Raw genomic sequence first — 24,621 nt, 5'->3', positions numbered from 1 at the left:
CCATCGGTATGGTTCTGACAGTGATGCAGTGTACACTATAAATGTAAATCAAATCTGTCATCATGTATCTATACATAAAATATGAGGGCACAAGTATGCCATCAGTAAGTGGTACACACACGGTTTCATCCAAACACACGCTGTGTGTGATGGAGCTACGAGCATCTTATCTGAAGCACGCAGCCCGTCTCAGACAGCGCTTTTATAAACTGCTCTTGAGGATCCTTGACCTACAAGATAAAACTCAGCAGGCACTAGATAGACAACGCCGGCAGCTAACGGAGAGCGCCCTCCCGCCTCCATCTATGGAAAGATGGCGGGCCTTGGTGTTTCTCCTCTACTTTATAGCGTCGCCTGCGCTTTGAAGATTCCGTAAGCAGATAAGATATTTTTACAATTAAGCTGGTGTCACTTCCAACCTTCATATCCCCGTGTGAACTGATAAATAACGTTTGATATTTGTCGGCGCGGCGCACGGTAAGGCGAGATGACACGGGGAGATTGAGTTATCGGCCGTTTGAAGAATATGTTGAGGTATAATATCTGACAGAATTCAAATATAGGGAAGGAAATTCAATTACCTCCCCCCGCTTCTCCTGCACCCCGCCAGCTTGCGTTAGCAAATTAGATTTTGAATATTAGCAAGAGATCCCCTCGGGGTCCACGTGAAGAGACAATCTTATTGTAGCGAGGAAGATAAAGTCGGCGGGATGCTGCACGTCACCTTTTGTCTGAGTGGCCTTATGGTCTCAAGAGGAGTCGACACTTTTTACAATGTCTGTCTTTGTGCAAAAAATAGGTAAATCTTACAGTTGTTGTGGTAAAACCATCGACTCTAATTTTGATTGGTTGAATGAAGCATAATGCTTTAAAAAGGAAACAAGTTGCAGTCTCATGGTCTGGCTCGGTTTTAATGTTGTTTTTGCTTTGTGGGTTTTGATTTGTCAGATCTGCTTCAAGCAGTAGCATCATTTTTCCTTTCAATACATTGATTCGTTATGACATTTACAAGAGATTTATCCTTCATTTCTTTCCTCTCTCCCGCTTTCTACCTTACATCTATGTTTCGCTCAGTCTAACTGCGCGCAGTACGCAGCCGACAGGAAAGAGGAGGAGACGATGTGTGATCACCTCATCAGTGCCGCCAAGCACCGTGATCATGTGACAGCCAATCAGCTGAAACAGAAGATTGTCAACATCCTGACCAATAAGCACGGAGCCTGGGGCGCAGTAGCACAGAGGTACGGCTGTGTGGGTCTTTGTGTGTGCTTCTTCAACTCTGTGCGCTTTTGGCCCTGTGGACTCATAAAAAATAAACTCTCCGAAAACACACGCTTCACACTCGGAGTGGTTTGTTTAAGTGTCCGATAGTTTATATACGGACATCACAGGGGGATTCCGTCACGTTTTTTCATATTTATGAAACGTTTTACTCTTATTTCGTATCCTACCTCTTATATTAGGTATTCTGTTTGCTAGCATTCTGGAAATTACATTGACTACATTACTGGCTTGTGTTCAGTCTTGCTAATGCTAATTATATAGTTAGTCCTGGTGTTTGCATCTGTGAGAACTGTTTTTAATGTTCACTTAAAACAACATTTGAAGAGTTCATGTGCAAAAACAGTCGACACTGTTAAAAATAAATAAATCATCTTTTTAAATGTTCTTTGCAAATAATATCAATCAAACTGCAGTTGGGTTGTTTTGATAAAGTAATAAGAATAAAATGAAACAATAAAAACAAAAACTGTTTTTTAAATGATCTCTTGATTTATTCAAGATTTATTAAAATACGAATAGCACCTGTTTTCCTAAATATGACTGTATTGATTTAAAAAACAGATTATGCTGTGGGTCCACTAAACCAGGGGTTTTCAAATTGTTGTCCAGGGACCCCCAGTTGGGATCCAGAATGTTCTAAGGGGTCCCCGGAGAATCTTCGAGAAACTAAAAACAGCTAAATTTGCGAAATGAAGGTTATTTCAGTTTAATTTCTACGAACAATATAATATCACACCTACTATTTGTCTAACAGTTTAAATGCTTCTTTATACATTTTTTTAATGCAATTTAGAAAGGGGGTCCCTCGCAAAAGGTTCATCATATTTGGGGGTCCTTGGCATGAAAAGTTTGATAACCCCTGCTCAACACCTATCGAACATTAGACGAGTAACAAAAACATGAACCCCAAACAAGGGTTTAATAATGTTTATACACATTTTGCATAATTTGCCAGAATTCATAAGAAATAACAGAATAATTGTAAGTTGGTTCGATATTGATTCAATTTAATGAAAAATCTGTGCATAAAAGATAATTGAAAACGCACGAACGCATTTTCATGTGACCTTTATGTAACGAAAGGATAAAAGTCCTGGGTTAAACAAGTGCTCATAGCTGAAGGAACACCTGAGTGCGTTTTTGTTTGTGTTGGTTTTGTCTTCACCACGGGCTGTGTATGGTCTGTTCAGGGCAGAGTCTCACACTATTACCTTTGTGACACAAACACACACACCCAGGGCTCTGAGCTGACTCCTATTTAATGTCATTTTCTTGCTCTCTACTAGGGTCAGGCTGCAGGTCAGCAAACTCAATTACCACACCAGGCCACTAAATCCTCAGAGACAGATCACTGGTGGTCAGTCTGTGTATGTGTGTGTGTGTGTGTGTTCTCGACACACCCGCTCACTCTCTCAGTCACACAGCGGGACACCTGGCAGTTGTTACAGTGGTCTCAGGGGGCCTGTTAAAAAAATACAGACTTGAGTTCCGTTTTCCCACCAAACGCACACAAACAGACCAAATACAATCCAAAACTTAAAGACAAATGTACAGAAAAGTATGTTTTGATCAACTAGATACAACAAACAGCAGTTTTAAATACGGTAGAGCAGTGGTTCTCAAACTTACCCCTTTTTATGATTTTTTCAAGCCAAGTACCCCTTGACCAGACAACGACATTTTACTTTAAAATACAGTGAAATGAGAATCAAACTGTTATTATATCTAAATGTATTAATTTATTTTTTATGCATCTTTGTGTAGTCCTAATTTCACATAAAAATACTATTATCATAATTTATTGATTTTCATTATTTATTCCTAAATGTCAGTTTCTCTCATATCCCCTGCAGTACCCCTGGGGGTACCCCCATTTGAAAACCACTGCATTAGAGCATTCATTCACAATTTCACTGTTCCAAATTTAAATTATCTTCTTTCAATATGGCATTGTTTACCGCTGTATATAAAATGTACTTTAAGCTTGTCTTCAAATTGTAAAAACATAGACTTAAATATTACTATCAAAAATGCCATAATTGTGTACTATGGAAAGTTCCATTTGAGCTTACTTGTGGTATTTCCTGCAGCAGATTTAATGAAGGAAAGACTTTGCTTCTGCTCTATTGGTGGAGAACACAATGACTGGATGGAGAATATCTCTGCCATCATTGGCCGATGGCCAAAAGACCCGCTTACAAACATGTGCACCCACAAACACACACTCCAAGCACAATTACTGATTTGCCTTCCAAATTGGCTCGATTTGCAGAAACAGTGGCTGTGGGTTTCTTATTAGATTTGTGCAATCCACTGCAGATGGTTGAATGTCCATTATGGCATCATGTTTACCCCGGCCAATAAGAAACATACACCAGCGTGCCCTGCTTGAGCTGAAGTAGAGAAAATAGCTCGGGCCCATTTCACTGACTGTATGGCTGTCATCAGATTAGATGAAAACAAGAGATGGTCGACCATTCGTAATTTTATTCTTGCATGAATGCATGTGGGTTCTCCTGTTTTTATTTAGTCTCTGTGCTTAATTCCCACGTATCATGCGCGATACAAGTGCAAGTCAAGAAAACCCAAGAACCACATTGTTGTGCGTTCGAAAATATTGGTTGTTTTATAGTATTAGATTTGTTTGGTCAAATAATAATTATTTTTAATATTATATTGTGTTACATTTATGCGTTTGACAGACGATTTTATGCAAAGTGACTTACATTGTATTGTTGTACAATATATACAATAATACATTTTTTTGTATCGGAGTATGTCCAGTCCCTGGGAACCCATGACCTTGGTGTTTCTAGCATTATGCTCTAACTACTGAGCTACAGGAAAGGAATATTGACTTTAAAGGGATAGTTCATCCAAAAAGTTATATTATTAATTCACCCTCATATGTCATTCAAAACCTGTGTATGACTCTTTCTTCTGTGGAAGACAAGGAAGATATTTTGAGACATGTCTCAGTGGTTTTGTATCCGTACAATGGAAGTCGATGGGGGCCAATGTTCTCTGGTTACCGACATTCTACAGAATATCTTCTGTATCCTGCAGAAAAAAGAAAATCATAAGGTTTTGAAGTAATGAAATAATTTAATTTTTTGGTTGAACGATCACTTGAAAGATGAAGCTTTTTTTTAAGGATTTTGAATGTAATATTTATGCAGTTTTTATAATAACATATAAAAGCCATATCACCATAAAAGTAAAACTTGTAGATTTGTAGATATGCGTTATGTAATTTTGGTATGAATTAAGGATTTTTTTGTTGTTTTTTACGTCTCTTAAGTTAGTCAGCTAGGAGTAATAATAATACAAACATGGTATTAAAAAGCTCGGTTGGCTGACAATAGTTGGGTTTTACAATCTCTGTCAGTATTCTGGCTTATTCAAATATTTATGAAAACCACCTGGAAGGCATAACATTTGCATTGAGACAAAAGGTTATTGAGCTGGGGCGCATTGCAAATGGTACCGCAAAACTTCCAACAAATTCAAATTTAATGGTGACCTGCTGTAGAAGAAAAATGATGCAATATGTTCATGAGCTCAAGGCAGTGTTACAGCTGAGCAGCTTAGTCTTATTCAATGCTACATTAACTTTCCCATTTATGCGGCTTCTGTAAAATTGAGAGCCTGCGGCGACCTGAAACGTGTGCACGTGCTTATGCTTGTGTGTGTGTTAGTGTGTCCGCTTGACGATGTATTTTTATTAGTGTGTTTTTGTGCGTCTTTGAGCATGAATGCACGGCAATTGTTTTTCCTTTTACTTTGTGCTACAGCCCAAGAGACATGTGCAGAATTATCAAATACTGGGATGAAAAATGCGGCATGTCGTGTTCTCACGTTCAGGCTTCTGAAAACACAAACGTTCCCATGATGCTTTGGCACGTTGCTTTGATTCTTTGTTTGTTTTTTCGTGGAATAACTAGAAACGGTTGGTGTTTAGTCTATTAGTCTCGTGGCTGAAAAACAAATGTTACCAGAGAAAGAGTTGTGCACGTTATTAGATAAATAAATAAAAGTTCTCCAATGTGTAGCATCAAATCGAATAATCTGTCAGGGACGACGTGCCAAGGGACGCAAAGCTGCATAGCAATTCTTCAACGGCCGCATGAGCTGAAAGCCAAATAACCAAATCCAGCCCGCGAGTCTTGGGTTCGATCATACTTTATGCTTGCCTGATGATGAATGTCCTCCGTATTGAGTGGACGTCAGAAAATCAATACTTCTCAAATTGAAACAGTATAGGGTTGTATTGATCTAGGCTGCTAAATCAGAAGGAGAAAGCTTTGATAGGACGTTCCCAGACAGCTTTGAGCCCAGTAATGACACGCTATCAATTTTGGCTTTACACTGATAAATCAAGTCGAAAATTGGATGTCAGATTTTTTTCTTCTCAGAGTTATTTTCTTTTCCTTCTCCTGTTGACCTCCGACCTCCGCCAGTGCATTATAAAGTTCAGCCGTGTCAAAAGCGAGACGACGGAATTAATGACAGAAAAGAAATCTATGAAATTGAAAAATCATGGAGACATTTATTTGCATGTCATCGACCTATTATTCAGTCCTCTAAAGCTTCATGTTTGGAGGCAGATGTAAGGTGGATTATTGTCGCGACCAGTTAACTTCTCAGTGTTTACAGTATCTAGATTTAAATACATTTTATTTCTCTCTGCTCATATACATGTATTAATAATAATGACGAGTTCGGTTAAGAATCTTAAAAAGAATCCTAGTATATTATTCGCAAAATGGACTGTTAACTGTGTACTATTATTCAAAACACTATGTTTAAGAATGTAAATTCTGCACTTCTAAATACACCGCAAAAGGGATTTTGTAATGGTTTTAGAGGATGTTAAAAAAATGCTAATGGTATTTAAATAGCAGCCATTAGAATTTCTGTTATGGTTTCTATTGTTGTTTTACAGCAGGGGCATTAGGTCAAGTTGAGTGCATTGTGGGATTCACTATTCCACACAGGGTTCTCGGTTCATATTGCATGCTGTATATTTGCATAACATACACAGTATGCATACTACGGAAATAGCATGAGCAGTTTGGCACTACTGTGGCACAGCTCCTGTATTGTGCATCACTAAATGTTCACGCTAGCAGTGCAAAGCGAACATACTTAGTCACAGCATTCCAAGCCCCACATCACACTTAATAAAGCTGACGTCCACCGATTTTCAATCAGCATTTTTGGGCCACGCTTTGGTGCACAGCTGACTATGCTAAAGCTTGGTTTTACTGTCCATTACCTGGACTTTAATGTAGCTGCTACAAAACGTTGTTCAGGTGCTGATGACTCCAGAAAAATACATTGAACAGAAATGTAAAATGAGAGTGGACGAACGTCCAGTTGTTATGTTCGTCCCCCGTTTCAACATCAGCTTAATGGTTGATGGCTGACAGAAGACCAGCCTACATGGAACACACCAGACCTTAACATAAACTGACGTGATATTGATTGTCAACAATTTCTCTTGTATAATTACTTTTTTCGCATTACCATAAAGGGAGGTAGGTGAAGGAAAAAGAGAGAGAGATAGAGGGGGAGAGAGCGCAGTGGCATGTATTGATTTGCTGGAAGGCGGAGAAAAAGGGAGGCGCCGTTTCCCTTGAATAACGGTGAGCTTGGGCTGTTTTGTGATGAATGGCAACAGTCTGCTACTGGATAATAACTTTATGATAGAATGGAGCCTGATACGTACGGCTGGGTTAAGCAGTCTCATTGGTAGTGTTTGAAAGGGTTATCAATTTTAATAGCAGCGAGGGAAGGAGGAGGGCGAGAAGGTGTTACAGAAAGCGTATTACGGTTTGGGATCTAATGAAAGATGCATTCATCTGTCACTGTTTGTGGTGTCATTCATTCTTAGAGTTTTGCAGGTCATGTTGGTTTGGATTACAGGAAAGATGGAGCGTTTTAAGATGGTTAGGAAAAGCTGGAGAGAGTAACGGTGGATTCAAATGATGCTTGACATTTCAAGACTGATGGGAGTTTTATTAAAACGACTCTTTTCCTGAATGCCCTTCAAATGACATGTTTCCACATTGTTTCCAGCATTGATGTTAATTATTCCCTCATATTCAGAAATGTCCCCAAAACCAGGTCCAGATGGTTTGCTTTAAATTCCTTAAGTGTAATGACCACAATGCTCAGTTGAGGCAGGTGCACATGAATCATACATTTGAAAGCATCACAATAGAAAATAACTAGGTAAGTATGCTAGACATTACTTAGAATAATAATAATAGTTAAATGTGCCACTTTGGATCACTTCCTATCTTGATACTTTGTGATTCATGATGCAAACCCGAATCCCGATTTGTTACAAAAAAGGTGTGATTTGTGTATCTCCTTTGACTTAGTATAGTGAATAGTGCTTTAGGTATCTATCAGTTGTGTATTTCTTTACCCGTAGGCTTGCTTTAACTTCAAAGTCTGTGTTATGTATCTCTGGATAAAGGCCATGAAGTAATCATGAATTTAAAAGGAATATCAACAGAATTAGATTTTTCCTGCTCCATTGGCTTCATCTTGGATGAGAGATGGACTGTTCACCAAAACTGGCGGGAAGGGACGTGTGACCTGTACTAGAACTCTGTCTATCACCCAGGCAGCCGCGTCTGTCTTCATTCAGCACTATGACCCGCGGTGCAGGCCTTGCCAGTCTTGAGTCAAAGTGTTTGCTGGTTTATTCTGGCTTGAAAGTGTGAATTAGGATACAAAATGAGGACTGTCCTTCACATCCAACAAAACTGTAAGTGTGTTATGTATAAGGTCTGATCTTTGCAGTTTTAAATTGCATCGTCCATTGTAAATTGGACGAAATTATGATGAAATTGGATGGATGAAATTAAGTGGCATCTAGTGGTGAGGTTGCGAATTGCAACCAATGGCTCACTCTTACACCTCACCCTTTTTTTGTTTGTCTGCTTAAACATCTTAAAGTTTTCCAGCACTGTTGTCTTGGGCTGGGGTTATTGGGACTTTTGTAAGGTGCTTTGTTGCAGAGCTGCGTTGGAACCATATCTGTTGTGACAATTGAATTGCTTTAAATCATTTGATTGTGCCTTGGACTGTCACATTCAGTATTTATTTCGTTATTCCAATAGTGCTTGGTTTATCACAAGCTGTTGTTAAATATTACATGAGGCCTCCTTTTATGAGGCTTTTTTAAAGGCAAGAAGCTACCTCGGGCGAAAATTATTTGCAGTTTCATTCCATCTTAAAGAAACACCTCTAATGCATGTGAAATCATCTTCATCTTTTAAAAGCCTTTTACTGGAAAGGACAAAATTGCTGTTAACTAGTGTTGGTCCTACCGATTTTAAACAGAGAGAGCATGTGTCTTGAGATTACTTCATTGGAAGTGTCTAGCGTGTGTTTCGTGTCATGAACATTTGGAATGGCAGCTATGACATCACAAAGCCTATGTGATGCTGAGAAAAGCCAGCAGACCCACCAAACATAGACCAGTCTCTGATTACCGGCATTTTGCTAATTATACTCCATTTATGTCCTTAATAGATGCATTTAATGAGAACATAATGGTGCCTTATTGGATTTCCCTGTCGTTTCCTTTTCCCGTATGTGCCACAACAACAGCCTCTCTGTAGTGATCTGGATTAGCATCAATGTTCTCAGTATCTCATGAACATAATCATACAGTTAGACAATATTATATCTGATTTTGATTGAATTATCTTTGTTATGCTAGCATTTATATTTTTGGTCTTTTGAACATGACTCAGGTTATCCTTTTATATTTGGGAAGTTATTGTTATATGATATCTGTTTTTTATTATCTGACTTCCTGACAGACCTTTTTGTAGTCAGAATTTGTGACTATTCGGGGAATTGGGCTTTAAAGAAATATATTTTATCTGAATTTCTTGTTTTTATTTAGCTTTTTTCGGTTTTGAGATATTTTCAAACAAATTTGTATAATTGTATTGTTAAAAATGCCCCTATTTAAAATGTTATTATGAACAAATAGTGCTGTCAAATCAATTTATCGCATTCAATTGATTCCAAAATAAATGTTTATGTTTATAAATATATATATATTTATGTTATAAATGTGTGGCGTGTATATTTATATGTATATATATATATATATATATATATAAATACACCAACATATACATGTATATAAATGTATATTTAAATATGATTTATATTTGTTATATGTACACAAAACATATAAATATAAACTTTATACACATATATTATATAAACACAAAATTTATTTCCGAAATGATTAATTGTGATTAATTGGTTTGACTGCCGTAATGAAAAACAATTGTTTTAATATACTTCATGAATTACCTTATCGCCTGTTAGACCAAAGAGACTACCAATGGTGCAAAGCCGACTCCCAGATTGAACCTTATCATTGTATCTTCACACCTAAATGAAGCATCTCTGTGAAGATGTACAATAAAGGTGTCTTTGTTTTGAACATTCAAGCCCTGAGGAACATCACAGTAACAGGGTTATCCATCTCTGGAATCCGCCTCCCATAATCCCCACAACGCCATATAGATCATATCTTCAGCCGTCTTTCCAAACAAGCTCCTCTCCCCATTTTTTAAACATAGCCATATTTTTTATAAAAAAATAAATTGTTATCCTCTTCTTTATTCCCCGTTTTGCCGTTTTAGGCTGAATCATGGCTGTCAGATTTTAACAACCTTTCACAAACAATATATGCCCTACGGACACATGGCCGTTTTAAATCTTGTTCTCTCGCTCCTCGGCTCTGGGAGAGTGTTTTTTTAATGCGCGGAGGAGAGGGGGGATACACGCGTCTTTGGCACCGGTCTTTTGTGATGCATTTACAGAAAAATAAGACCCAAAGCAGTTGTAAATAATGACTGGCACGCTGGTGGCTTGATAGTTTTGGTTATCAGTGCGGGGAGATTAGCTTTTAAAATGCACTTGGAAATCCATTTGGGTGATTGATGGGCGACGTGACTAATAAATTTGAGCTGCTTTCTAGGAGGGCTGGCCCTTCACCATCCTTTATGCCTGTCATGTTGAAATGTGCGATTGGTAAAGTCGAGCGTGTCGGAAGCTAATTCTGGTGAGTGATTACCATTCAGATGAAACAGTTATCAGTGTCCACTACTTAATGTGAAGAGCGGGGAGAAAATGCTCTTTTATTCTTTTGTTAAGGTGTAACCAGGTAGGCATTATGCCATATGATGCAACTCTTTTATGAAACCGTAAAAAATACATGTTATATTCGTCAAAATACAGATATTTCAAATCTGTCAATTTAGATTCTTTGATTTTCTGTTACAGCTCTCATAGTTCACTACAGTAGATTCCAGTGTGTAATGCTCCTGTTATGTGAGGAAGACCCCTGCTTGGGGGCCCTCCGAGCCGGACCACCCTCTGTGAGGAAACTCACGTCATGGCACTTTCGGCACAGGCCAAATCTGACTCTCGGTTGACCGCAGGGTTTAACGTATCACCGGACCCTCATCCAGTCCTGCGGAAACCACCGGCAAACTGAAAGCATATGCTTTAGGGGAAAGAGAGGGTGAAGGCGTGTAAACGGTACCACGGTGTTCCCTCCGGTTTATCATTCATTGTAACACCGCCGCGCTCCGTTTGCACGTCTAAGCCCCTTATTAAAAAGAAAACGAAAATATTTGGGCTTTGGTCTGAAATGCCGTACACAAATGACATACCGCTGTCTAACCGAATCAGAATCATTGCACGTACTGTGGGAAGGAAAATTAAAAAATCTTCAAAGTCTATGTGGATTTCTCCGAACCCCACCTCCGCGCTCCGCGCTCCACGTCGCCCACTCACAGGCAGCTTTGGAGGTTATAATCTTAAATGGTAATCGCCTGGTCGCCTTGGTGGGATTTACATTTTTTTCACGCCGTAATCTTGCATTTACAACGTCGTTTAGTTGACTTCGGCCCCTCCGTCTTTTGACATCTCTGTCTGTGGTTCCTTGAGGTATAAGACTGACAACAGACGAGCCCCAGATACCAGGCTGGCATTGCATACCCCAGCAAATGATGAACTTCTGGTATGCGGCTCATATATGCAAACAGGCTTTGTTCCACACACACACATTCCTGATTGATGTTAAACTGAGACTGAACACTCGTGTTGCTGTCAGAGCTCGGCTAAGTCCCCTGAGCTTCCTGATTTTTTGACATTTGTAGATATAATATTCATGCAACACGGATCTGCTTTTGTGATGTGATCCTGCTGTAACACTTTAATCTGTTTAGACTGACTCAATATTATGGCAGAGTGGAGAGAGGCCCATTCAATGCGATTCATAGCTCGGGGTGAGCACCTCAGAGCGGATATAATGGTTGCCGCATGTGTTAAAGTGAGAAGGTTGCTTTCAATTCTTGTGCTTTTATTCGTATGTTTATTTTACTGGAAGAACGTTGATGTTTTCACCCTTTGAACGGTTGGTGTACATTTTGTTATCGGCTTTATTTAAAAAATAAAAATAAAGGGATATTTTTACCTAAAATAAAATTAGGTGAATGGAGGTTTTTTTTTCATTTTGCCAAAAAATGACAACATAATATGTCTCTATATCTAATTCTTTCATTCATACGCACGTAAATATAGCAGATCGGACACTGCGGCATTATTCTCTTCCTGTTAATCATAAAAAAGTATTTATTTACTCCCTGTTAAGCCGCGGTCAGACTTGACTTTGTGCATGCGAAGATCGTTCGGTGGTACAAAAATGAGCGGTCGCGATTCACATTTTTAACATTTCTGTACCAGGGGGCACGCTGTAACGTTTTGAACTTCTATTGGTCTCACGTGCTCACATGACGCGAATTCGCAGGTCAGAGTTCACCAAACTTGAACTTTGCTACCCAGCGAAATGCAAAATATCCTGGATAGGCGTGCGTTTCCGGTCTGTCCCATTCGCATGCGTATGAATGGAAGTCAATGGAGGGAAAGTCAAGTGTGACCACGGCTTACATCATAAACATTTACTTAGTAACTATTATTTAAATGTCACTGAGTGCAGCTGCAATGCGTCAGAGGAGAACTGGCACTCCCGGCTGAGACTAGTGTTTTTTCTCTATTCATTATTTGAGTTTTGGTTCCTTGCCACAAGGTCATTGCCACGTTCAAAAGTTAAAGTTTGGCAAACTCTGACCTATGAATTTCTGTGGCCAATAGAAATTTGAAACGTCAGATTGTGTTTTTTAGAATATATAATATGGAGGAAACGCTTATAATATCACACAATCCTAAATAAATGCAGGGTCCGGTGTAGAAATTTCTCTGCATTGTTCAGAACTGGCATTTCTTGGTCAAATTTGCCATGTATTACCCTAACCTCCGTGTGTAAAATATGAACAAAGACTAATGACTCGTGTCTCTGTTTATGATGGAAATTAGTATGTGGCTCAAACAGTACAGCATATTTCCCCACGAGTAGCTGTAATGAAGACAAACCACATGTGGAATTTGTTGAATGTCCCATACCGTGCTGTCATCTATCCCCCAATTACACCAATCATCACTCTCTAAATCCTCTTTGGAGTAAATTAGCTGCAGCATTGTACTGTGCCGGCCTGCTTTTCCTCTTTTCTTTTTCTCTCACCCTCTCTCTCTCTCTTTCTGTTAAAGCCTTTGAAACATCTCCAGGCCGAGCGCTCTCGACACAAGCTGCACTTAGTAACCTGATGCTGGTCCCTTGCCTTAATGGTTTGCATTAGCTTCGAGCAATAAAATTAGCCCAGGTCCCTGCTAATGTTGGAATAATCATTTACAAAGATGGTTACCACATGCCGTAGCTGTTTTCTTCGCGCACCCCTCTCCTCGCCTCTCATTTTCTTCCTTTTATACGGCCTCTAATTCGCTGTTATTAATAATGAATCAAAACGCAATTTTCGGGCGTCGCTCCGGGCCCTGGGAATCATTTCGATGAATATTTCAGCACGTTATTTTAATCACATCTGCACATATGCGGTGGGAGGGAGTCTGGCTTTTATTGGCCCGGGGTGTGGCTACGGTGAGACCCGGGCATCATTAAAACCCCTCCTCGGCTGCACAGAGGGTCCTAAGTCTGATTTACAAGACTTGTTAAAAAACACCGTAAAAAAGGAGGCAAGCCGCACCATTTATATTTGTAATTTGATATTATATTTGTTAATGGGGCTTGCTGTTATTTATTTGCGTGCTGGAGACTTGCCCTGCTGTTTTGTACCCCTAGGGGCCTGATGCAGAAGCGTGTCTGGGTTTAATAGTAGTAGCTTTAATGAACTTCATGAAATGAGCTGTATTTTAGTAGCTATTGTTGTGTAACCTTTGGTTTGGGTGCCGTCCAAACTGGAGTTCTCGGTTGCATTGTATTCTGTACAACACTATAATAAAAACGCAGTGTTTTCTTTGCGTTTGATTTGTTTTCGTTAAACTTTCAGGCCGTTTAAATGTTTTTAAAGAAAGCACAAGTATGAACGTGCTACACAATATGACATTTAAGAAACCTGTATGACTTTCTTCTGCAGAACACAAATTTTGAAGAATGTTGGTAACCGAACAACGGGGGTACCCATTCCCTTCTATGAAAAGAAAACCAAGGGAAGTCGATTACCAACATTCATCAAAACATCTTCTTCTGTTTTTCGCAGTAGGAAGAAAGTCATACAGGTGTTAAATGAGAAGAGGTTAGAAAAAGGAATTTTCATTTTTAGGTGGACTATCCCTTTAAGACCATATAACATGATTTTGCTTCATTTTTACGTGTTAACTAAACATATTACAGCTTTCCATTTTTTCTCTGATTCCGAACAGGAGTTCCTGTCTTTTCCCCCTTTCCAGTCAGATGCACGACTTCTGGCGTCTGGATTACTGGGAGGATGACCTCAGAAGGAGGCGGAGATTCATACGCAACCCCTTTGGCTCCACCCACTTAGACATCACGTGCAAGTCGCTGGAGGACTACGGTCAGTATTTCTGCCAACAGCCAATCAAAACGTTGCTGGAATCTGTCAGTCCAGCTCATTATCCCCGAAATTACTTTCATTTCTTACAATGACAACATTGTTCGCGAAATGGCATACACACAGGCGCATTAGAAAATCTCAAATCAGCTGTTGGACTCGGAGCCGAGAAACAGTTCATTGTCATTTTTATAGGTTACGTATTTACGAGCCTTGTGAATTGAACATGGCAAGTGGGCTTTATGGCAGGTTTTATATCCTTACGGCACACATTGTTGAGAGGAAAATTGCTCGCCGTGGTTTTTAACATTTCTGCCGTTTTGCTCCCAAACATTTTTTCTCATTGACCCGTATGATCGCGCGGCGCTGCCCACCTCACAGCTGTCGATTTGGCTCTGTGTCACGCAACAGAGGCTTTAAAAGAGAAGCGGTTCAATACTATTAACCACTGTGGGCGCTTCTCCTCCAGGCGTCAAATTGAATAGAAGATACAAGGGCAGTGTATTAACCGAACAAGGGCGAATCTATTGATTCTCAAGTACAATGGGCCGATTTCTCTGCCTTGCACAAAGTAGTTACAGTAACTATTTCCATTTACACTTGGGAAAACGCAATAGTGCACGCAATAGGGTGATTTATTCTAAAAACACAATTGCTTTGAGTAGGCTGGGATGTCTCAGAGGTATGGGAGTGTTTTTGGCCACAATTGCATTGTGCGCTTTTTAATGTGATGAAAATGTTATACCTTGAGCAGGAGTACAATGTCTTGTCCTGAAAGCCCACAAATGAAACAGCTTTACAAGTGTTATATGAAAGATTTTTTGTGACATTTTGTGTAGTAATAGTGCATCTGTTCACACAATCCAACTGTTTTAAAGCCATGTCAGATGGACTGTTCGCCACAGCCAGAACACACACGTACACACTCGTACATACACATGCCAGCTGTTCCCTGACCTGCAGGTGGCCTCCGCTCATGTCACGAGCACAGACTTTGTTTTTCGTTTCATCTCCATATTTACATTTCCACTGTCTTTCAAACGTATTACTCAGAATATCTCATGCATTTGTTCATAACCTCAGATCTCTGCAGTCAGTGTTCTGCTGGGGTGGCTGGTTTTCTGCCTGTCCTTGGTATGTTGTCAGCGCGTCTCTGCGGACCCGGAGTCTAGTGTCTGGGGCGGCTGTGATTGAGAACTTGTTAAGGTCCCCAGGCTTCTCCCCATTTTTTAATGAGTGGAATAATGCATAAGATTGTCATGTGAAAAGGACTGCCTGTAGTCAGATGTTGGCCCCACAATGAACGACAGTGAGAGAAAGAGAGAGAGAGAGATGGATGGATCGTATGCTTTTTTTCTGAAGCCAGCACTGTTATACTTTTTTAAATCAACACGGTTATCTGTTATGCCTATAGGCACTTGATCAGGCACTGATCCACTTTTCCGTAAATTAAAAATGTTATACTCACCATTCAATATTCACAAACCATGCTTTCAGTATTCGTACCATAAGACTCCTTTAATTTTCAGCATATCAATGGAAATAAAAACATATTTGTTTTATAATTGGGGAGATTATGACAAAATGAAATTTTAATATGATTTACTTAAACACATATAAGTAGTACATTTATAAAAAAATATAAAAAAATATTTAAAATAATTTAGAAATGGTTTCATATTTTTTCCATGGCTATATATAAAACATGTACGACCAGTTTAAAAATTATAAATCATGTTTCTGTAAAGCAGTAGCTCCTCTTACACGTGTCTGGTAAGGCTGTGTCCAATCGTTTTGAGAAGTTCCTCTGCACTTTGCTGAATCGGCAGTAACAGAGGCCTACAGTTGCCGTTGTGACTGGAGGAGTGAAGGTGATTTGGATGAATTGACTGTTAAGGGTATATATAACTTTCCATTATAATGGCCAGAAACCAAAAAGATTGATAAATTGGCTACTTTGAAATGTCAGAGCACCGACGGTTGAGAGCAGTGACTGCATAAGGGCTTGTTTTTATTCAAAATGACATATTTTCATAGAACCTGTCTGCGTTCTAATACACGCTGCGTTTTAGCCATATTTCACGTTCTTCTCGTCAGAACGACAAGGCTGGACATTAAATATGTTGTGGGTTCATTCGCAAAATGTTCTAACTACCCCAGAAATAACATCATTATATTTGATTCATGGCAATTTGATGTATTTTTGGTGGCCGTATTTCGATCTTCGAAAATAGAGGCGCAGCCTCAGTTTAAAGGTGCTGACCACGTCGGAGAAGAATTTGATACAATATTCGCTCTCGCTTGGTTTCCCTTTGCGCAAAGATTCGACCTTCTGCAGGTGTTTGTGGTAAACTTTGCTTTCAAACGACTTGACTTAGTCCATTTGCTCTCCTGACAAAATAACGAGTGTGTTTCATGCGTTTCTCAACCTCTGGTACCTTCCCCCTTACTCGCGAGAGGCCGGATATATTGTTAGCTGATTGGAATTGGGCAAGCATGAAATGGAAGTCAGGTTAATATTGATCCTGCTCTTTAACAGCCTGTTCTACCTCAGGGTGTCCTTGCAATCCTATTTTCAGGTGAGCAGCTCTGCCCTGACCCATTGAACCCCTCCGGACAGAGATCTTTACTGCTTGTTATAAGAGAAAGAGAGATGGTACAGACGAGAGAGTGCACAGTAAAATCGTTCTTAAATCAACATTAGCGTTTCTTTATGATATAATTTTTTCTTTGAAGAGACACACAGACGAATTTACAGCTCTTGACTCAGCATTTTCTTTTCTTCAATATTGTATGGATTTTTAAATCTTGTTGTCTGATGTACTATTTTATGAATATGAAGTTGATTTCTTAGAAATTTCTTATTTGGCACAGTCTGCTTTTGCCTCATGAAATTTGATATGGGATTGGGATTCATTATTACTTTTTGTCAAATTATACTATGTTTTGTGTGGTTTAAGTTGTACAAATGTATACGAATTCAGAAATTCCTGTGAGATCAGTTTGGTAAACATGTAAACACAGTAAAAAGTGTAGTAAAAAAATTCTTAACACTTTGTTAACTTTAGTTAACAAATGCATTAGCTAACATGATCTAACAAAGATGTATTAATCTTTATTATTGTTAGTTAAAGGTCCCGTGAATGAAATTTAGCAGCTAGTGGTGAGGTTGCGAATTGCAACCATCGGCACACTCCACACCTCCCCTTCCAAGCACTACGGGATGACACAGAACCAAGATGTCGTCACGTTTTATGTATATTTATATTGTATATTTAGGGCTACTGTAGAAACAACATGGTGAATTCAATGTAAAGGGCTAATTCTAAGATAATAACAACGTAAAAGTTCATTATGTAAGGTCTTTATACACATCTGAACACATAGCATGTATGTTATGTTTCATTTCTGTCAATAGATCCTCCAGAAAATTACACAGCAAGTTTACTGCCAAATACATGATTTATGTTAGGTCATTGTTCAACTATTAATGTTTCAACTTTTAATTGTAAAATGTATTAAGAAATGCTTCAAATTAACATAAACTAAGATTAATGAATGCTGACGACATAATACTGTTAATTCATGTTAGCTAATGCATTAACTAATGTTACAGATACAACATCATTCTAAGATGTTAACAAATATTCAGCGTGCACGTTACTTTTTGAGAACCTTCTGTCAAACTATTTATAGCTCAGATTCAGTGATCGTTGTTATCCCACAAATTTAGATTCAACCAAAACAAAATACATTTCACCGTACGTAGTAGTTTTTTAAATGTAGATTGCTTACCGTTTGATAAAGTCCAAGTGCTCATGACCCGAGCGGGACAATGAAAGCTCAGGGCCTGCGTATACCCATGAGTTCCAGCTATACATAAAACATGGGCTCTTGGCAACACAAACAGACCAAATGAAGGTCTATTTGAAGCCTTTCGGTTCATCTGAAACATATTGAACAGTAAAACGACTGAGCGCTTAAATATTTCCACCTTGGGAGCAGCTCTCACAAACTGTAAAATTCCCCTCGCCACAAGCTCTCCTCACGTAAAAGTGCTTTTATTCGATATGACTTTTTGAAAGAAAGAGAGCAAAAAATGAAATAAAGTTGAAAAAGTTGCACAGTGATGGATTGACAGAATTGAATTACAAACCAGAATCTCTCTCTCTTGATGCATTTATACGCCAAGCTCCCAGTTCTTGCATTTATCAAGTAACAGTTTTTCTGCTACTGAAATGCTGTTTCTTATTCTGTATATTGGTTTAAATCGACATCTGATTCAACACATTTTGATTTGTTTGTCACTGTATTTATACACATACGTCAGGCAGTCAGTGGCAATTCCCCCAGCTGCATGGATCAAATCCAAGCGTTTGGGTAAAAGCATCACTCAAGTCCCACAGTACACCAGAGACCGGCGGTCCAGCCATCACCTGGTCTTTCTCAACCCTGCTGTGTCATGCCAAATCTGTGCCCTGGGTAACATTAAGCCCCTCTGATGGGAGATCGGGTAAGCCATGGTAGACTTGAATAGCCGTACTGTTGGTTAAAAATGGCTCATGGGAGTCCAGCGTGTGATATATGTATATATGCACTGTTGAAGATAATAGCACTTGGATTGAATAATTGTGTATCATTGATTTTCCCAGTATTCCTCATACCGTAGACTGATTTTTTTATATATTAAAAACAAGAAAGAAACTGCTGCACACTATCTGCTTCCTGGCACACATATGCTGTATGTGTCTGTTTTCTTTCCTCTTTGCGGCTTGCTTGTGTAAAACATCCTCTAGCCAAAGTCGTTTTGTTTCAGCTCTCTCCATTTGCTCAAGATCATTTTCTTGTCAAAATCCGCCTGCTTTATTTTGTCTGCGTTGCACTGGGGTCTTAAGCTCCATCTTGCCAGTCAAGACCGAGGCTCAGCCCCATCAGCTCTCCCTGCCTTAATGCGGGCGTAATGACGGTTTACAGAATTACGGTCTTAAGTTTCCCTCAGTCTGCTTTGATCCATGACCACTGGCTGGCTTTGTGCCTCTAAACGTTACACGCTTCCCGTTTCCGAAAAAACGCTCCCACTCCTTCTTTGGCTCTGATGGAACCTCTTGAGATATGAGACAGAGCAGGAAGCCTGTTATTTTATTTTTCTTTCTTTCTTTTTCCTTGGTGTTGACAACATTTGAATGTGACCCTAAGGTACATGAAACCTTCGGGACTTTTGGGAGCGTTTAAAACACACCATTGATGGAAAATGTGTCAGGGGAGTCGGCCACTTAGTTTTTCTGATAAGCTTTTCTTGTTTTCTTGGTAATAGATCTTTCTATTCGAGCGTCTTGAGCATTTGTGACTTTAAAAAAGAACAAATCCACGTAGACGTCCGTGTAAACTGTGGTGTAGCAGTTTTTCTCTTAAAGCTGGTGAATGAACTTTTTTTGTGTTAATTCTTGTTATTGGCTACACCCGTTTGCATCATTTTTGTTGGTTGACTCTCATGACACTGCTAGATGTTGGTTTCGATCTGTTTCTCATCTGGACATTGAGAGCAGATTAGATTATGGTTGAGTGACTTTCTGATGTCAATGAATCTGCTCATTCTTTATTATGAGGCCCTTTAATGGAAAATAAAGGTTTTGTCATCTGATAAACAAATAAGAGCAAAGGTAACGGTTTGACTGCAGGAGAAATGCATGATTTTCAAATGAAGTACATTATCCAATGTGACATCATTGCATATACCCATGCCACATTTATTTTGTTCCCATAGCGAGGTCTGTAGTATTTGTACACACTACATGGCCAAAATATGTGGACACATGCTTTTAATGAATGGGTTTGGTTATACCGCACCACCCATTTTTGCTGTACTAGCAGGTGTATAAGATCAAGCATAAATCAAAATTGTTTAACTAACGTTGGATATTTCTGCATGACAGCCCCAATGTGAGGTCCATTCAGTGTCTGGTTTGGAACAACTCTCAACCTTAACCCAAATTATCCAAATTAGAAAAAGATTGGAACGTAGACTGCAAGACTGGATGTATTGCCCAACATCAGTGCATGACCTCACTGATACTCTTTTGTCTGAATAGGAACAAATCCCTGTAGCCATGTTACAACATCTAATGCAAAGCCTGAACAGAAGAAAGGCAGCTGTTATAGCAGTGAGGACTAACTCCATATTAATGTCCTTTGACAGGTTTTTAGCCACATCATGTTTAATTCTCAATAGTATGGCCATACTTGATTAAATGTATAGGTCGTCATTGTATTATCATAGAGGGAGTGAACAGGGACTGGATTCGCAAAACTGTTCTCAAGACAAAATATAAGATTGTTCTTAAAGGGGTCATATGGTGCGAATAGATGTTATCCTGTGTCTTAGGTGTGTTATAAGTTGCCCATTAGACACGTAAAAATGCAAAATTTGGAACAAAAGATGCATTCTATCTAAAAGCGAATGCTCACCCAGACCTGCCTGAAACGGCTCATGTAACCACGCCCCTACAAATCTTCGTCAGTTTGTGGTATGATTTGACTATGACCGCCCAAATGTGCACATAAGTAGGGTGGGAGTACAATTGCGTTGGAACCTGATTTTCCAAATATGGTAAGAGGCATTACATTTCCATCACACGCTTGCAGAATTCGACCAATCAGAACACACTGGTTAACTGGCCAATTGTAGCACTCTTCGCTTTACTGTGCGATGTGCTTTGTACAAAAAAGACGCGTTTCAGAGAGGCGGGTCAAAGAGGAGATACAAACATTTTTGATACATACATACACAATTGTGTATACACATTGCAAAACAAACTAGCTAAAACAAACCTTAAAATTAGTTTAAGCCTTGTCATATGACCCCTTAAAGATAAATTATTAAAGATAAAGTTTGTAAGAATGTTTCTTCGAAGAAGTTCTCAAATATTTTTATAAGATCATCTTCATTTTTTAAATGACATATGATTTATAAAGTATCTTGAGAAAAAATATTTGTATAAAAATATTTAAGATATTTTTCGTGAATACAAAATATTCCTCATAATTCGTATTTAAGAAAAAATAGGGCAGTTAAGAACAATTTCTTTCTTAAAAATGTTTTGTGAATCCAGCCCCAGGTTTGTTTTCTAGCAGCAGTTTTTAACTTTACATTTATTCATTTGGCAGACACTTTTATCCAAAATCAGTTATATTTTCATTTACTCGCGGTTTAGTCTATGATGACACAATTTCTATTTTTCCTTGAACTGTCCCTTTAAAGTCTACATTTTATGACAATGTACGTTCCCTGGGTATTAAACAGCTAATCCAACTGAGCTACAGAACACTTTAGGTATTTCATAAATGGCATTAAGATCTCTCAAACATTGATTTAAAGTGACTTCATTCAGATTCTCTTTATGTTCGAGTGTTTTGTGTTTTGTGTAGGTGTTATGATTGTTAAGATGCTTGTGTAGAAAGTTTGTTGCCGTATATCATCCAATCACCCTTGTTTCTTTCTTCAGGCCCAGAGGAAGACGTAGCACTGAGAGGACGAAAAGGCTTCCGTGGGCAAGCGGTGGTCAGCCAGATCTCCGAGACAGAGCTGATGCTGGAGGGGGATGATGATGCTGCCAGTCTATTGCAGGAGAAAGAAGTTGACAACCTGGCAGGTGAGAGACCAGCCCATAGACCTATAACAAAGCACAATCTGTATAGCAGATTTATTTTCAGTATATATGGAGTATCAAAAATAAATCCTTTTTTAGAACGTTTTTACACCACCATATATAAAGACGACAATATATAAAGATATAAGGTGCTTAGATCTATGTTAAGCACGTAATATAATTGAAGCACGATTTGTTATCATCACATATCTGCTAAATTATATTTAAGCATACCTGAAAGGTTTAGTTCTGGAGCTTGTTTCAAAGATGTCCTGTTGTGAGCACTGACTGCATTAATCTATATTTGGTAGTATTTATTTATTTATTTAAATTAAGTTTGTTGGCAGAATGACAGACTTTGATATAGAACAGATATACAAATATATCAGACTTGTCAATCTGGATGCAGAGCAGTGTTTTTAGTGTGGTTACTCTGTGTCACAACTGTTTATGTTTTTCTGGCAGCGTGCAGGGTTATGTGTTGCTCTGGATAATGTTTCTGTGATGTTCTGTTGAATGTTTATTTATCCTTTTTTCAAAGGTTATTTAAAAGTCGTAATTTAGATTTTTGAAGTATGTCTTTTTATTTCCCCCCCACAGCAAATGTTTGCCCCCGATTCGTTGCAAGAGGCAAGTTTGTCTACCTAGGAGAGATTAACCCGTCCAAATCTCATTCGATTTGAATTCTTTAAATCAATTCTGAATCTAACCAGCCATTAAGCCGCAATCAAAATCAATATAAACTCATTGTTTAGAGTAACAGACTGATTCATTTGATAAAGGTTTATGCTTTTAAAGTAATTTGTCATAATTATTTAAGACAGTCTGGTGGTTTTTTCTTTCATTTAATGAATTATTAAAAACCACGTGTCTGTATCTATGACGTTTAATCACATAATTTTAATTCACAGTTTTTAACCATGCATGCATGAAAACAAATCTTCTTCTGACCTCTTTATGTCAGCAGTGCTATGCTTACATGGCACATTTTCATCAACTCTACATCGGCAGATGCTTCACATGATATATGTATTGTGAAGGTACAGCAGACATGTTATTAATAACGTCACTTATAATCAATGCTCCCCTACTCGGTCTATAGACCTTCATTAGTCAACAAATGCTAAAAATGTGTGGTGAGATAAATGGTAAACATAAGTCTGTAAAACAGCCAATGCCCTCATGTGTTTATTTTCTGAACCATCCACCATTTTGTAAAGGTATGTAATGACACGACCTCCATGTGCATATGATTTGCTTAATTTTTTTTAATGAAATCAACAGTGGTAAAATTAATAATGCACCCCTTGAAGTTGTGTAATTTATTCATTAGATCTAAATCAAGGTCCTTCTTTGCATTCAAAATCTTCTCACCGATATTTTCCAGTTTTCCTTAAAAGAATGCAGAGTAGCAAGTCGCTCCGCTTTTTCCGTCCTTCTATGTTAAAGTAATTTTGCTGGAATGCAATTAATCATAAATCTTGGCACAGCTTTTAAATTCCTCAAATGTCAAATGTGCATCAATCTCAAGGGTCGGGAAGCATTGAATGTACTAAGTTCTATTCGCAGCACTTTTTATTGTTTTTTTTGGAGATGCTGTGATACGTTTTTATTTTACATCCAACAACTGTGGTGGTGTAAAGCAGTAATTCTATCTAAGTAAATTTCCCTGTACAGTATTTTGACCGAAAGTGGGTCTGTTCAGACATCATGCATAAAAAAGGTTCTGATTTTTATTGCTGTTGTATTACATATGATTTATATAACCTCTTTAATTGACATTTTCATTTTTTGCTCAACATTTAGTTTATCAGTGTTTATCTTTTTCTCAATTGCATAACCTCGCCGTTAGGGGCGCTGTGTTATCTGAGGAGGTCCCTGTGTTGCAGTTTAGTTTGCTAGTAGGAATGAGACCAGAGTAAACAAAAAAAACAATCAACAACAGCCTTTACACGGACCAATCAAAGAGCGGGACCTGTAATCATTGTTACACTGACACATAACAGTGTTACTCTACAGCCAAATTATTCCCTTTTCTTACACTTTTCTGCACTATCAGAACTTATTATTTATATAAAAGTATTACTATATTATACTTTTCACACAAAAAAACATGATTTTCAATTTGTGAAGATAAAAAGAAAGACGTGCAGAACTAAAATACGCAAAGTAAGCCCCATAACACTATTAATTTGATATAGTTTTAAAAACTTTTTAATTTTCTGACATTTACAAGTCTGTATATCTTACCTTTTTTTAATATTCAGTTACTGTATTTATCCCAGTGCTAGTAATATTTATCCAGAATTTTTTCTTTGCGCAAAATTGTCTTCGACATCCAAATTAAACCAATTTAGCTGCAAAGAGAAGAAGGATCTGCTTTCCCATCATGCCTTTGTCTCGTCACACTCCAGTGACATCACAGTGGACCGCGCGAGCCTGTTAAGCAGCTGACGTCACTGCATGCTGGTCTGATGTGCTGAGTGCAACTGCACCTGTTTCACTCCAACGTGATAATCGGATAATCCTCGTGCTAGTGTTCTGAAATCAACACTGCATCACAAGAACATAAGCACTACAAATCATTCTGCGAATCATAATCATGTGCTTATTTTTATAGCCTAATTGGCATTGGCAACATAGGCTATTTATTAACAACAATAATAATCATTATTTCGTTGTTAATTGGTATTTTACAGTATTTGTAGTATGGTGCA

At 38.4% G+C, this 24,621-nt stretch overlaps 1 protein-coding gene across 1 annotated transcript in view; it reads left to right on the top strand.

The window, feature by feature from the left end:
• The window catches only part of nbeab (neurobeachin b), a 220,086-nt gene that overhangs the window by 127,145 nt on the left and 68,320 nt on the right, over positions 1 to 24,621 (top strand). The window contains 3 exon segments of the mRNA XM_056756231.1: positions 1,075 to 1,241; positions 14,110 to 14,261; positions 21,761 to 21,907. Of these exon segments, the coding sequence (XP_056612209.1) occupies positions 1,075 to 1,241; positions 14,110 to 14,261; positions 21,761 to 21,907 (466 nt within the window).

Source organism: Triplophysa dalaica, chromosome 9 (assembly GCF_015846415.1).
Source record: "Triplophysa dalaica isolate WHDGS20190420 chromosome 9, ASM1584641v1, whole genome shotgun sequence".
NCBI classification, from domain to species: Eukaryota; Metazoa; Chordata; class Actinopteri; order Cypriniformes; family Nemacheilidae; genus Triplophysa; species Triplophysa dalaica.
The sequence above is the reverse complement of the archived record's forward strand: the minus strand, read 5'-3'. Positions and strand labels throughout refer to the sequence as shown.